Source organism: Mytilus trossulus, chromosome 7 (assembly GCF_036588685.1).
Source record: "Mytilus trossulus isolate FHL-02 chromosome 7, PNRI_Mtr1.1.1.hap1, whole genome shotgun sequence".
NCBI lineage: Eukaryota > Metazoa > Mollusca > Bivalvia > Mytilida > Mytilidae > Mytilus > Mytilus trossulus.
The window spans coordinates 713,459-729,356 of NC_086379.1; the positions used below are offsets into that span (position 1 = coordinate 713,459).

Genomic DNA, 15,898 nt, shown 5'->3' on the forward strand with positions numbered 1-15,898 from the left:
TAAAGGCCTTGCCATGAAAAATGTGAAACAACTCAATTGAGAAAATTACGACCTTATCTATTACCAAACAATTCAGGAGCACAATTATGACTAGCACAAACTAACAACAACCCCTTAACTATAGGTTCCTGACTGGGGACCGGCACATACATTATAGTGCGTGGTATAACATATTTGAATGCTGCAATCCTCCCGAAACTGTTTATATTCGAGCGTGACTGATGAGTAAATTGTAGATAAAACACCCATCTGGTGTTAAAAATGTAAATTTCTGGTATTTATGATCATGATGGTGAAGGTAATGGACATAATGTTACATACAGTACACCATTACAACATTATTGAAATCAGTTGACAAGGGTTCATTGGATCGACTTATGGATAACATAACAAAAAACAAAAAAACAATTATATCAGTCATAACTCACAGACAACTACTTAAGTACAGACTCCTGATGTATAATAAGTACATTAATAATGTGGATGGATTAAATATAGTTGCAGCACAAAACCTCCTTATACACGGGACAATGGTGTAAGAGTAAACATATGAACAAACGATAGTTAGAAACAGAGTTTAAACTTTATCAGATCAAAGGAATAAAAAAAAACATATAACAAATATACAAACCGAACATGGCAGTTTAGTCACTTCACAGTTTTTTATTGAATACTTTATTCTCTTAAAACAATTGTTACAGAGAACATATACATATTAATAATATACAAACTTATATAGCATGTGTGAATTACATATTCATATATATAAAGTTATACTAAGCAGTTCTAACCTGGAGGAACGACCTTCTCTTGGACGTTCTTTATAAATTTACATAGTTTTTCCAATACAATTACATTGTTGGAAGCAAAAAGCTGTTCAAACTTATAAATGTTAACATTTTCGTGACAAAAAGGGGGAAGCAGATTTATTCTTTCCTTGATATTATTTGTAAATGGAAAAACGTAATTTCCAATCAAAACCCCATAACCCAAATATAATGGATATGTACATGATATACTCAAAACTGTTTCCGCCACTTTGCTCTGTTTTATTATTACACTCTATCAGCTTAAATATAACTACCTAATAGTAAAAGAAATTACTTATCAAGTAAAAATGTTAATGTAAATACACTGTTTTGAATACTTAATATTCATAATATACTTATTCTAAAATGTCATTGAACTGTGTTGAATATTATCTATACAAAATCTTTTGTATTGTTCAACAAGCTCTTCTGTTAAGCCCTTAAGCCACATATAACATTATGTATTATTCTAGGCGTGTTAAAAAAATCAAAACTGTTATGAGTATAGTTTTGTACTTTGCATTTTTTTGGGGTTGCAATTTATTTGTTATTGTTCGAAAAAGGAAGGGGTACTTAGATTTTGTTACGCTGCTAAATTTTTAAAAACAAAAAATATGACTATTATAATGTTTACCTTTAAAATATGAATTGTAAGGTTACAGCTATAACAAAACCTACACATTTAACAAAAGTACAAATAAAACGCTTTACGTATAACCAACCACCGGATATTTAAACTTATGTTATATTTTTAGACAGAATGCATATCTTACATCCTGTTTAATTTGTATTAAAGATGGTGGTTGTCCTGATTGAAGGTATGCCTTTCTTTAACTTATTTTGTGAAATATCATGAAGTAAATTTGTTAAGATATGCTTTTCTTATTCAATGTTCGTACATAAAGGTTTTAATTCGCGTTTTTTCACAGCTTTCCGACAGCTGCGAGTTTACTATTAATCATATCAAGTAACATAAGATTTCCAAATATATCCATAAAGGTATTGGCAAATATCAATTTACATATGATGTTTTCTATGCTGCCACCAAAACAACAATGTGTACTTGTTCAATTCCGAAACATATAAATGGATCGACATTAAAAGATCATGGTTGCAGGTTCCGGTCTAATGATAAGCGCAAACATACGATTTGACATGTTTTTGGAGATCTCAACCTTTATAACTAAGGCTAATGTAGAATGAACAAAGCCTATCTTATGCAAGATTTGATAAAACATTCCAGACTGCGAAAAGATAAGCGGAAGGATATGTAGTAAATGTGCATTTGTCGTAGCAGTAGATATTTTATCTTAATTTATTTTGTGAATGTTCTAATAGTTTAGTTTCTATACACAGCTTCTTTTGCATAGGTACTATTTCTGTACTTAAAATATGTAGAACTGGAAATTTTACTTTTAATATTAAGTACTATTTCTTTATTTTAAAATTATTGTAATATTTAGGCACTTGTATTCTACAGTACTTGATTTGTACTTACTATTTTGGTACAGAAATAATACAATATTCAATGTGTGAAAATCATAGATTTAAGAGATTTGAAATAAAAAAACTTTCAAAATGCAGAAAATGTAACAGTAGTAACCAAACATCTGTAGTACCTAAATTTCAAGTACAAATTAAGTATAAATATTACAATAATTTTAAAGTGACAAATAAGTACTTAATATTATAAGTAGTTTTCAAGTACAGAATAAGTACTTATGCAAAAGTAGCTGCGTACGCGTCATAAATTTAATTGAACTATTTATTTATTTTGTTACATTTAAATATGTCAAACGTATCTGTTTTTGCATTTAATGTACATGTATTTTTGTGTAAATTTCGTTTTAGATATATATACATATGCGTTCTCCAATCTAAGTGATTGGAATAATATGGGGGTATTACTCAATTATTTTACTTGGCTGGCTGGAGTTTAACCGGTTCGCTCATAATAAACCAGTCCATCTATAGATATGTGTTTTAGATTAAACCCACCAATGAAGTGTCCAGTCATTCTTTTTTTGTAAATTCCTTTGATGACACTGATTCGTGATTAAAAATCAGTTATAATTATAACGACATTCATTCTTATGACACACATTTTCAAATAGATTGTTCTAATGCAAATTAAAACGTAAGGTCCGCCCCATCAGTTGAAATAACATTAGCAACTTCCTACTTTATTTGGCCCTTTTTATTCGAGCGTAACTGATGAGTCTTTTGAAGACCAAACGCACGTCTGGCGTATACACAAAATTAAGTTCTGGTATCTACGATGAGTTTATTAGTAATACGCAAAAGACAAAAAGGAAAGAAGTTGTAATAAGTAGCAATTGAAATACGATACCCAACTCGTAGATTATCTATAAAACAGACAACACAATATATTAACACTTCGCCAATTTGTTTCAGGTTGTACAAAATTCATGACTTCAAGGTGAAAGTATGTCCTATATTAGAATAATAACTAAAATATAACATATTCGTTTTTAATTCATTTTAGCAAATCGGTAGCTGTTATGGTAATTTTTAATTGCCCTCTTGAACTACAGCTGATATGTTATTACTTTTACTCAGTCACACAGTTGTTTTATTAAGAGTTTCAGCTCAACGTATGTATACTTCGATAATGAATTAAGACATTCAACATGTTCAATGTTTGTTCATTCCAAGTTCCACTGCATATTAACTTGAAATAATGGTTTATGTTAACCATTACCAACAAATAAAATCACAAAAGTTCTGAACTTGGAGGAAACATCAAAACGGAAAGTCCCTCATCAAATGGAAAAAAATAAAAGCTCAAACACATCAAACCAATAAATAGTTACTGTCATATTCCTAACTTGGTACAGACATTTTCTTATTTATAAAATAACGAAAAACAAGGGGTCTTATAGTTCGCTGAAACTCTCACTTGTATGAGAGTCGCATTAAACTTCATTATATAGACAACGATGGGTGAACAAACAAACAGACATAATCATGATAATAGGTACAAATGTCAAAAAAGGGGAACAGCAGTCTACATTATGTTAAAATCTTAAACACTATAAAACCAAACAAAACTTTTCAAAGGTGCATAAAAAGGCTAATAGACCAAGCCAACTATCAACACATGGGATTTTTAATGTTCGTCGTAAACTATTCCGAAAGATTTTTTTTTGCTATGAAACCAAATATGCGCATTTTGTTAGATTAGTTTTAAGTAATTCTTATATTTGCCTACAAAAAAACTGTATTCATCAATTAGTTTACAAATTGTTCCACAAATTACCACTAGCCCCATTTTTGTTTAATAAATAAAGGCAATAGTAGTATACCGCTGTTCAAAACTCATAAATCCATGGACAAAAAACAAAATCGGGGTAACAAACCAAAACCGAGCGAAACGCATTAAATATAAGAGGAGAACAACGACACAACACCGAAACGCAACACACACAGAAACAGACCAATCATCAGACAAAACACCACGAGAATAACAAATGTAACATGAAAAACAAATACATGAATTTGGGATAGACAAGTACCGTGCCACGTCTTATCTCAATATCTCAAAAATAAGAGAAAACACAAACGTCTCAACGTTAATAAAACCACCAAAAAAAAATACAGTTTTTGATTGATTATGAAACCTATCTATACACAATGTATATATATATTGTTTGATCATAGATATAAGATGATGTGGTATGAGTGACAATGAGACAATTCTCCATCTAAGTCACATTTTATAAAAGTAAATCATTATAGTACGGCCTTCAACACGGAGCTTTGACTCACACCGAACATTCAGCTATAAAGAGCTTTACAAATACTAGTGTAAAATCATTCAAATGGCAAAACCAACGGTCTAATCTATATAAAAACGAAAAACAATAAAAAAAAAGTTATAAACCGCACAAAGATGTCTGTTTTTTTCTCATTGTTTGTTAAGACTGTTACTAATAATTGTTTGCATGCACTTAATTTGAAATTAGGTGTATAGTTGTCGTCTCATTCAAAATCATACCGCTTCTCCCGTTTCCTATCTATTCGTGAAATTTTATATATAACCTCTTATTTAAGTTTGATTCAGAAGAAATATCGACATAGCTAGCTTATATATATATATAGATAATACAAATAACTATCTAATTTTCTAAACAATTGTACATTTATATCCTTGTAATTGTTATAAAATACATCAAATTTGAAAAAAAATTGACTTTTGAACAGCAGTACACTACTGCTTCCTTTATTAATTATATATTTTTTTTTTATATAATTAACAGCAATATGATAAGCTTTTATTTTCATTCACTTTGTACGTTACAGATAACCTAACGCCGTTTGGCACAGCTACTCAAATTTCTACGTATTCGATTGGATTTCCTCAAAATGCTATTAAACCACCTGTATCAAACGCGTTTTCCTTTGATACTTGTTCACACACAGGCATTGTCAGCAGAACACCAGCTTGGTGGATGTTTCAATTCTCATTCGAATTTGCTTACATCACAGATATAACAATTTACTACCGAGAACTATGTAAGTATATGCATGACATCCATTCGATTTGATTTAAAATAGTTTTGATATAATATATATTTTTCATTTGAGTTTCTTTTGTAAGGAATATAACCAAACATTGGCTGGTGTTCAAATTGTAATACAATCATCTACTTGTAACAATGTTATATATATTTAATTGAAAAACGTGATAAAAAGCACATCTATTGCAACATGTGCAACAAGTCTCCAAATGAATATATAAACTAGCTTTTGTAATGAGTAGTTCTTGTGATTAGTAAACAGCCATTTGAGTTTCTATAAGATGACGATAAAAAGGGTATGACAATACATGTCATGGCCAGTTCAGAGACAACAAATATTATCTTATGGCAGGACGGAAATAAATCTTAATCCCTACTTAATGCAAAATATAAATGTTTTCAAATCGGAAATAAGCTTGCAATAGCATAGACCAAGGATCATGCGTCATTAAATGACTTTTCAGTGGCAAATTAATAAAAAACAATAAAACTGCCAGCTAAATATGGAAATAAATGAGAATTGAATATAAAACTATTAAAAAAAATGTGTACTTTCATAAAACATGCCAGGTGCACATGTTTTTGTTCGCATTGCGGTGTTATGTTTTACATATTTTTATGATTGTCCCTTTGGTATCGTTAACTTCTCTTTGACATGCACACTGTAGAAAAAAACTACTGACCAGTCCTGGATTAAATGCAACAACAAAATTATCGTAAAAGTGCAGAATATTCGACAGAAAATATTTGAAACTTCAAACTAGACTTTTCTTTCTGAATTTCCGAATAATCCCAAGTTGAAATTGAATTTGAGGTCAAAATATTTACTGAAGAGGTACATGTAAGGATACGCGTAGATCTAGATATATAGGGATTATATTTGACAAATACACGATTAATTAAAAATGACAACTATAATTTCTGTACAGATCACATAGTTATGATCAAACCTTTCATTTATTTTACGCACATACCACAGTTTTAGTTATGTCAAAGTTAAGACGGAATGACACTTTGTACATCCATTCGTTCGTTTTATATTGGTGTAATCATTATTAAGATTCAAATAAAGATTCGCATAAATTAGACGGATGAGGAAGGATATATGGAAACCAGTAACATACTGAATGTTGTCGTACCAACATTTTCCTTTAATCTTGCCTTTTAGCCGACGTATCATTTCCTTTCATCTTCAATTTGTTGTTGGAAAAATTGACATATTTCTTATTATACCCAATAACAATAATAACTAGATTTTTAATTGCTAGCAATAACGGATGACATCCTTCCCCCATTGCCAGGCGAGCTGCTGCCATTTTGAAAATTCCAAAGTCAAAGACTGCATCTACACATGCAAATTATCATTTTTGGAAAGTTTTATTTAGTTTGGAGCGTTTCAAAATTTTGGACATTTTTGTTGTTTCCATGGTTAGAGCAGCCATTTTGAAAATTCCAACTTCAAAATGCAACTCTGCCTATGCCAATTACCATTTCTGAAAAGTTTCAGCCAGTTTGCAGCAATTTAATTTTTTTTGGAAATTTTGACCTTTTTGCATTTTTCATGGTGACAACAGCTATTTTGGAAATTCCAACTCCAAATGCCACAACTTCCAATGCTGCTCATCGTTACTATGAAGTTTCATTACGTTTGGAGCATTTTGATTTTTTTGAAACTTCTGTAAGTTGTAGTTTCCATGGCAATATAGTAGTTCCATTGAATGCCAAAATTATCCAAAATCTGTATATAGTGGGCACCTACATATAATGATTCTGATTTAAAGCATATCCAAACAGTTCACCAAAACGAAAAACTGTATTTTTTCACATTTGTTCCGTTTCCATAGTAACTGCAGCTATATTGAAAATGCCATACCCCGATTGCAAATCTGCACAAGCTGGTCAACATTATGATTAAGCTCATATAAAAGATAATGGATCTTCATCTGATTGGATTACAACTTTGCATATCTGCTTCCGTAAAATACTTGTAGCTGCATAAAGAAAATGCAACCAGTTTCGCAGTCACGTCTCTAATTTTTAATTTTGACAAACTGTATATCCCAGCCATTTTAAACAAGTAATTTTCCGTCATTACGGCATCAGACAACTTTATAAAGCTACTGTAAACATTTTGGATATATCTTGGCCTTTTTGAGGCTGTATAGATGTAAATATAAATTTACCAAATTACACTAATTGTGGCTGAAGCTGATATATGTTGTGTAGTTTTCTCGGCAGCAATCCTCTGGCAAAAATTAAGTCCGGTTAATTGATCAAGTAGAGTTGTTAACAAGAATACTTCCAAAGCTGTTTTATGGTCGGAATTAATAGCTCTTCACTTTCTGATTTAAAATATTGTAGCAAATATTTAGCGATGCAAGCTCGATGGTCAAAAGCATTAATAGTAAAATTATCATGAGTTCTCTTGTAAATCAGATCATTGTAGGAGATATTATGTAGAAACACTCAATACAGCTTGAGTTTGCTCCTCAGAGGATACATTATGGAGTTGTGTAACTTGCTTTTAGGTTTTATACATTTGCAAAATATACCAACAGACAAATCAGAATGAGTTCTAGATCTACTGCCCTCGTTGATTTATGAGAAGAGACTGGCTCTTTAGAATTGTTACTTGTAGTACAAAGTCTTTGTACAGACAAAATTGAAGATAATAAGTTGTGCTTACTTTTAAAATATATATAGCAACTCTTATGATATTTTGTATTTTCAAAAAGGATGTTTTCATTTTTTAAATGTTCACCGACCAGTCTTCTGTAAACTTTATCTTTTCGTTCTCCCACTGCGGCAATACAACTGTATCTTCATTTAAGTGTTGAACTACACTTCCAACAATTTGACTAGCGTTAAGATGTACATTAAATGCCGCTATATAAACATTACTTTTAGGAAACATCACTAATCAGTACATTAAATACCGCTATATAAACAGTACTTTTAGGAAACATTACTAATCAGTATATTAAATGCCGCTATATAAACAGTACTTTTAGGAAACATTACTAATCAGTACATTAAATGCCGCTATATAAACAGTACTTTTGGGGAAACAACACTATTCAGTACATTAATTTTTATATCATTTTAAGTAATGTTGAGAAAAAGTTGTTTACCGTACTGAAAATTTCAGTCATTTTTCAGTACTGAAAATTTCAGCCATTTTTCAGTACTGAAAATTTCAGCCATTTTTCAAAACTGAAAATTTCAGCCATTTTTCAGTACTGAAAATTTCAGTCATTTTTCAGTACAGAAAATTTCAGTCATTTTACAGTACTTGAAATTCAATCGTTTTTAAGTACAGAAAGTTGTAATCAAATTCAAGACCTAATAAAAAAAACCTCGGTTATGCTATCACAAATATCATAAGCCCCAAGGGTGAGATCGGAATAGAAATATGCTCACTTGGTCCTATTCCGACCGGCAGTAAAAAGCTTACCAAAGTGGGGCGTCCGTCTGGCTGTGAAAGATGTATCAAGTTTGCAGATACGTCCGGTCATAATGCATATATCGAGGTTAAATACAATGCCTCGTGTAAAGAGAGTGACAAGATCTTTGCACGTTAAGAATCCTTGCAACAACTCTTCCTGTTGCATGGCAAAATTTGTGTCCCTTACTTATACGTCTGGCGTATAAAATTATAATCCTGGTACTTTTGATAACTATTTACACCACTGGGTCGATGCCACTGCTGGTGGACGTTTCGTTCCCGAGGGTATCACCAGCCCAGTAGTCAGCACTTCGGTGTTGACATGAATATCAATTATATGGTCACTCAATGCTCTTCAACTTTGTATTTATTTGGCTTTTTAACTATTTCGATCTGAGCGTCACTGATGAGTCTTATGTAGACGAAACGCGCGTCTGGCGTATAAAATTATAATCCTGGTACTTTTGATAACTAATTATATACCTTTATTTTCGAGTGGAAGTCGAAAATCCTCCTGATCATCATCCCGATGGGCTTATATTATTACAAGACCTACTAGTTCCTGTTGTATTTATTGTTAACTTGTTCTCGTCCTGAACAATCGTGAAATATTTGCTACTGGACATAAAGCAATCAACAATCAATAAAAATGAATCATCACCTAATATCATAAGTTGGTTTAGGATAAAAAACAAGAATTTTATTTTAAAACTCCATGGCTATATGTATTCTCTCATTTCAACACATTAATACATTAAAGAGGATTCTTTTGATGAACTTATGACCACATTCTTTATGTGCCTGTTTTAAGCCACGACTTCTCATTTTTGATTGTTGTTATTTGTTGTATGTCATAATTTGTGTTATTCATTTTTTTTGGTGTAGAACAGTACGTTTTTTTTCCCTGACGATCAGTTTCACTAGTTATTAAGAAGAATTTTACAGCTTTCCATGCGCAACGATGTTTTCACTGTTGATTTTTGTGAAAGGCGGAAAAGGAGCTGTCATAAAGACAGTCAAATTCAATCACATAAGCAACAAATACAAAACCATCAGACAGAGGTGAGCAATCACTTTACAATATTAAGCAGTCAACACCATACAAGAAGTTCTGAATAGCTCCGACAAAAAAAGAGATGAAAAGCACAATGTCAGAATATCGTTCATCAAACTAAATGTATACTAGTAGCTACACAAAGACATATCTATAACATGACTTTGTCCGACTTGGGACAGAGGTGCATATGAATTTGGCGGGTTAAACCGATTTTGTCGAGGTCTGACGTTGAACATTATGGATATATATAAATAATTAAATAAATAATTTGTTTATTAAAGTGTCACATATTGATTGCAATAAAATAATTCATACACAATATACATACATAATAAAACAACCAATATCCAGCCAAAAACTGACTTACGAGACACTGTTATACCAAATACATATTTACAAATTAAAATAGCGTAAATAATCCTCAGCTTAAAACTCTAATAATTAGTTTTATATAAAACATATACTTATGTCACAAAAATGATAAAAATTCTCAAAGATTTCCATATAACTTAATATCAGTTCATGAATCATATTGTCTAATAAAGGAAATAAAAATTTAACTATTTATAGAATATAAACTTATAAAATAAATAAAACCCCTTAATTTGTCTAAATTAGGCATAAAAAAAAGACGTACAAAAATAATGCTGGATTTCAGTGCCATTCATAATACTTAAAAATTTGTCATTAATGTTCAGATTGTCAAAATTCGTAATGTGTTTACAACATTCGTAAAATAAGTCATATCTTAGGTCACTATACAAAGGACATTCCAGTAGGAAATGTTTTTCATCTTCAATTGCTCTAGCATCACACAATACACATAATCGTTCCTCTGTAGGAATAGGCGGCCTGGAGTATCTCCCTACTTCAATTGCGAGAGGAAGAGAGCCTGAGCGGAAGAGGGCTATAGTTCGTCTCTCCATTCTAGAAATGTTTAATTTAACGTATGTTACAGTGATCACAGAGTTTTTGTACATACGAAATGTCCGAAGTTTGTTCCCATTTCGCGTGTTGTATCTGTCATTAAAAAGTTCTGTGTACCATTCTGTATTGTCAAGGTCGACAAGTTTATCACTAACCAAATTGGCACATTTTGTTGATATAGATAAGTCATTAACCGTATCTTTAACATACAACCGATTAATGGTCTTTTCAACTTCGAAAGTCCATCCTTTTTTTCGACGTGAAATCCACTTGAAGATTTTATATGATTTTCTTGTTTCATTAGTACGTGAAAGTCTGCACAGAGGTCGACAAAAGTTTATGCGTTGTTTAGTCCAACGCGATGTCCATCCCATATCACCTCTTGTTGCAATATTTGATGTATGCCTTCCGACAGAAAGAAAGTATTTACAAGCTCTATTTTGGACGGCAGTGATACAACTGAACTCCTTTGTGCCCCAAATACCGCTTCCGTACATCAATATCGGTTCTTCTGTAGAGGAGTATAGTTTGGTATATATTTTATGTATATATACAACTCGTCTAAACATCAACCCAACAATGTTAGATCTGTAAATTTGCTTTCGCAAATTTTTGGTTCTTCCCTCGCCGGGATTCGATCCCATGCTACTGTGATATCGTGACACCAAATCGCCTGCACTGCAGCCGTCCCGCTAGACCACACGACCACCTGGGCTCTCAAAAAAAAAAGAGCTTTCGGTGGCTATATGTTACCTTTCCACGTCAGTTTTAATCTAGCGGCGTACTACAGTACATGATATATAAGGCATGAAGATGTTATTGTTACAGATCAGCTAAATTATCTATAGTAAAGGATCCTACAAATTAATGTAAGATACAGTCACAGAAAATAATTATATGCATAAGTACGTCTGAGTCAGTGACAACCCTACAACAGATATATCCATCGGATCGCCATCAATGATGGTGATACATGGCTGTGTACATAATGTATACACAGTAGCATGGGTTCGAATCCCGGCGAGGGAAGAACCAAAAATTTGCGAAAGCAAATTTACAGATCTAACATTGTTGGGTTGATGTTTAGACGAGTTGTATATACATTATGTACACAGCCATGTATCACCATCATTGATGGCGATCCGATGGATACATCTGTTGTAGGGTTGTCACTGACTCAGACGTACTTTATGTATATATATATATAGTATCCTTGTTATGTTGTTGTTAGTTGGGAAGCATACCACATCTCCTTGTTTTATTAATAGAACTAAATATTTAGATTATATATGCAGTCGTCTATATTAAAAATGTTGCTCTTTCATACTTTCTTGTAGCACCTGAAATGCAATGAAGTCTTTAATATAGTTTACGTTTCTCCTATATATAGAAACGATTCTACTGATACCATGATAGTTTGTTATCAGTAATAATTTCAAAGTCATTTAAAAGAATAAGCAAACAATTCAAGATATTTTTATAACATTAACCTCGGATCAAATCAGGAACCTGTAGTCTAGTGGTTGTGGTTGGTTCATTTCGGTCATATTTGTTGTTTGTAAATTGTTTTGTTATACATTAGGCAGTTAATATTCTGATTTGAATTGTTTCATATTCATATTCCACATGTTTAAACCTTTTTACTCACTCTATCGAGACCGTTCCGTCGACTACAATTCGTATATCTACCTTAAATTTTGGTGAATTATTATAGATGTATCATTGAAAATTATAATCACATTCATTATCTAGAAAATACGAAAATAGAACTTTGCTTCTTATTGTTCTTTGTGTGGTTTTAATATAGCATAAGAATTTTGAAAGCAGTAGATTTTGAATGAAAAACTGGACTTTAGGGTAGTAAGGCAGAATCCAATTAAAATACATATTCTAAATATGAAAAGAAATGTTAGTTAAATCTCCACAAAACAGTAACACTTCTACCAAAATTTCAGTCTATTACTAATCGGAGTCTTATTTGGGTTTCTTCATCTTTTACGTTACAAGTAAAAGAGTGTTCAATTGCCAAAAAAATGCATGTTTTTGTCCTTGACCTATCAAAATCACGATTAGTGTAAAAGAAAAATCTAAACTACAAACACATTTTCTACCCATGAAATCAAAGTGAATCGAGCTATCACATGATTTATTTTAATGGGAAATGAACACGAATCGAGTCTTCACAAGAATTTAACAGTAACTGAACATATTTTAGATAATATTATAGAAAGTAAATATGACTTTTTTTGGTCGTGAGCATGTTTTATACAACCTTTCTTTATTTCTTTCTTGTTCAAATTTCTTTGTCCTGTAAGCTCTAACCAATAATGTCTCAAATACAACTTGTAAGATGCAACAAGACTGCTCAAGCTAAAACGTCTCGCCTGCTTTTCTATTCACGAATTATTTTCTGCTGATAGACCAATGAAAGAGTTTTAGGTGTCATATACATCACACATTGTCAAAGATCCATGCAAATGAAGTCAATGTGAGATAAACCAATTTAAGTCAGAAAGACATGTATAGCTGATAATCATTATACACACGTAATATAGTTTTGCTATTGCTTATCTCATACAAGAAACAGCCAAAACCATGAAAATTACATATTGACCAATGAACCATGAAAAAATAAAGTCAAGGTGACTCTTCAGATGAACCCTGCTAGACAAGACATTTAAATCATAAAATCCTTTCACACACTATATCTAGTTTTCTCTACTAGTATTGCTAATAGAAATAGACAAAAACAAAATTTAACATTGACCAATGACCTGTGCAAATAAGACAAATAATTTTACACAAGACACATATAAAAATAATGACTAATCAAAACGAACCTAACCATGGGTATGATCCCGGGTGCTTCTGAAGGGTATGCTGATCTTGGTCCACATATAAATGTAGCACCCATCATGTTGCTCATGTTATTACAAACCCGGCAAATAGTCCATTCACTAATAGGTAAGTGGGAAATTAACATAATAAAAATAGAAATATGTTTTCAAGCAGTTGCTTGACAATGAAAATGAGGTCAACAGACATAATACAGACTTTCGTTATACATGTATAAGCCACAAGGTATGAAGCCTCCAGTTCAAGTCAATTACAATATAAAATATCAAGCTCAATGCAAAACGCTAACGCCGTAAGATTGTTATCTGTATCTTTCGCATGTCACAGACACGACAATAAAGCAAGAAGACAAGCAATGTCATGTAAGTAGATGACTCGCATCCTGGATTTTTGTCGATCAACTTTGAAACAAATTACTCAGGGAAAAGACAGAACGAAAGATGTTCTTTTTTTTATCATTTTTTTCTAATCTATTTATCAACATAATATTCTAAAAATAATTTTATTCAAACGCCTGTACCAAGGTATGAACCTTCTCATTGCGTGTCTCATGTCAAAAAAACTTTAAAAAAATCTTAAGTTTGTTGATTTAGTTTTCATTCAAAATGCAGAGCATGCTACATGTATCAAGTGTACGAACGGTATGTTTCCCTTTCGATTTTTGTTTGGCGTTTTTTATCGATTGATTGCTGTCGGATTCGAATGCGTTTTTTTTTTTTTGGGGGGGGGGGAGGGACAGGGACCCAGTCATCTATATGGAGCTACATGAATGGTGAAAACATAAACTTTCTACGTGTCCCACAACATGGAAAGGACTATTTCAATGTTTTGTACTTTAATGTTTCATTTAAAACTAAATTTTCTCTTTTGAGACTTTATCTGTAATGTTCATACAATAATTTTAATTTACATTGTATATTATTATGGACGAGCTTCTGGTTTGAAAAATATACACTCATGGCAAGTTTTCACAAGTTCTTTCGGTCTCTTTAAAAATACACCACTGTATGTCTCCTACAGTATTGTTTAAATGTTCTCCCCTGCACATAATTACTATTAGTACCCATGGATTCTTTCATTTATTTGTATGTTATATTCTTGTAGGATGTTGATTCAATGATAAAATCCTGTTAAATAAATCCTATTAGACTCTTGGAATTCTTCATTCTGTTGCTGAAATCTAAAAATAAAATTCAGGGTACAATTTTCGTAAAATAATCATCAACGTAACCTTACCAATCAGGGTTATTATTAAGGAATTTAAAGATGAGTCCACATGTTATGCATTTCTGACATGTGCAATGGTGAGATTAAGGATTTTTTGTGATTTATAATTTATCATTGCAGTCTCCATGATAAACTAGAACAAGATAAAATTTCTAATAATAACATTAACGGTACCAATGTTTCTACACCAAATGCGCATTTCGACAATACATGTCTCTTCAGTGATGCTCGTGGCCAAAATATTTAAAATCCAAAGCATATATAAAAAATGAAGAGCTATAATAAGTTAACCAATTTTACCCTTAAAATTAGATCTATGAATATTTTTTAGTTATTGCTACAACATTGTGGTAATTATCCATAGTTTATGGATGGAGTATTATACACATATAATTTTTATTTTAAATTCTGTATTTTACTGATAAATATACTCACTTTTAAAGTCAACATCACACTTTTACACTAACAGCAGCAACAACAGGTGAGACACAGAGTTCTGTTGATCCATTTAAAAACGTTCAATCTATATATCCCTATGAAGAATTCTTGTTCCCTAGTTTGGTAAAATAAGCTAATTAGTATGCAGCGGAAAACAGTTTTTACCATTTTAGATAAGTTAACGGACAATGATAACGGATAAAAATTTATGAATATAGCAAAGTGGGCTAAAAAAAATATAACAACCAATTTTTTTTAAATGGATTTTTGAAACTTTTCTGTAGGCTGATAAGACTTGAAAGAAATTATTGTGCCCATCATGCCCAGAGCATGAGGAAAAATAATTCTCTGCAACTTAAAATGCAGGAATAAAATATTGTTTAAACTAAAATGTAGGAACTTAATTGTGTACAAATTAAAAAAAAAGTAAAAATGAAGCTTTGCTGCAGTAAAATATAAACTTGCGTAGCAACCTATCAAAATGATTAGATATATTCCGTCACCCCCCCTCCAAAAAATAATACCATCAACTGATTGTCCCCTTAAAATAAAACAACCATGAAGACGGCAACTATACAAGAACCATTGTAGTTAAAAG

At 31.7% G+C, this 15,898-nt stretch overlaps 1 protein-coding gene across 1 annotated transcript in view; it reads left to right on the forward strand.

Moving 5' to 3' along the window:
• Positions 1 to 1,555: 1,555 nt before the first annotated feature.
• Positions 1,556 to 15,898, forward strand: part of LOC134724459 (multiple epidermal growth factor-like domains protein 10) — a 57,364-nt gene continuing 43,021 nt past the window's right edge. The window contains exons 1-3 of the mRNA XM_063587479.1: positions 1,556 to 1,627; positions 3,316 to 3,424; positions 5,133 to 5,345. Of these exons, the coding sequence (XP_063443549.1) occupies positions 3,370 to 3,424; positions 5,133 to 5,345 (268 nt within the window). The 5' untranslated portion in view covers positions 1,556 to 1,627; positions 3,316 to 3,369. The remainder of the gene's footprint in view (positions 1,628 to 3,315; positions 3,425 to 5,132; positions 5,346 to 15,898) is intronic.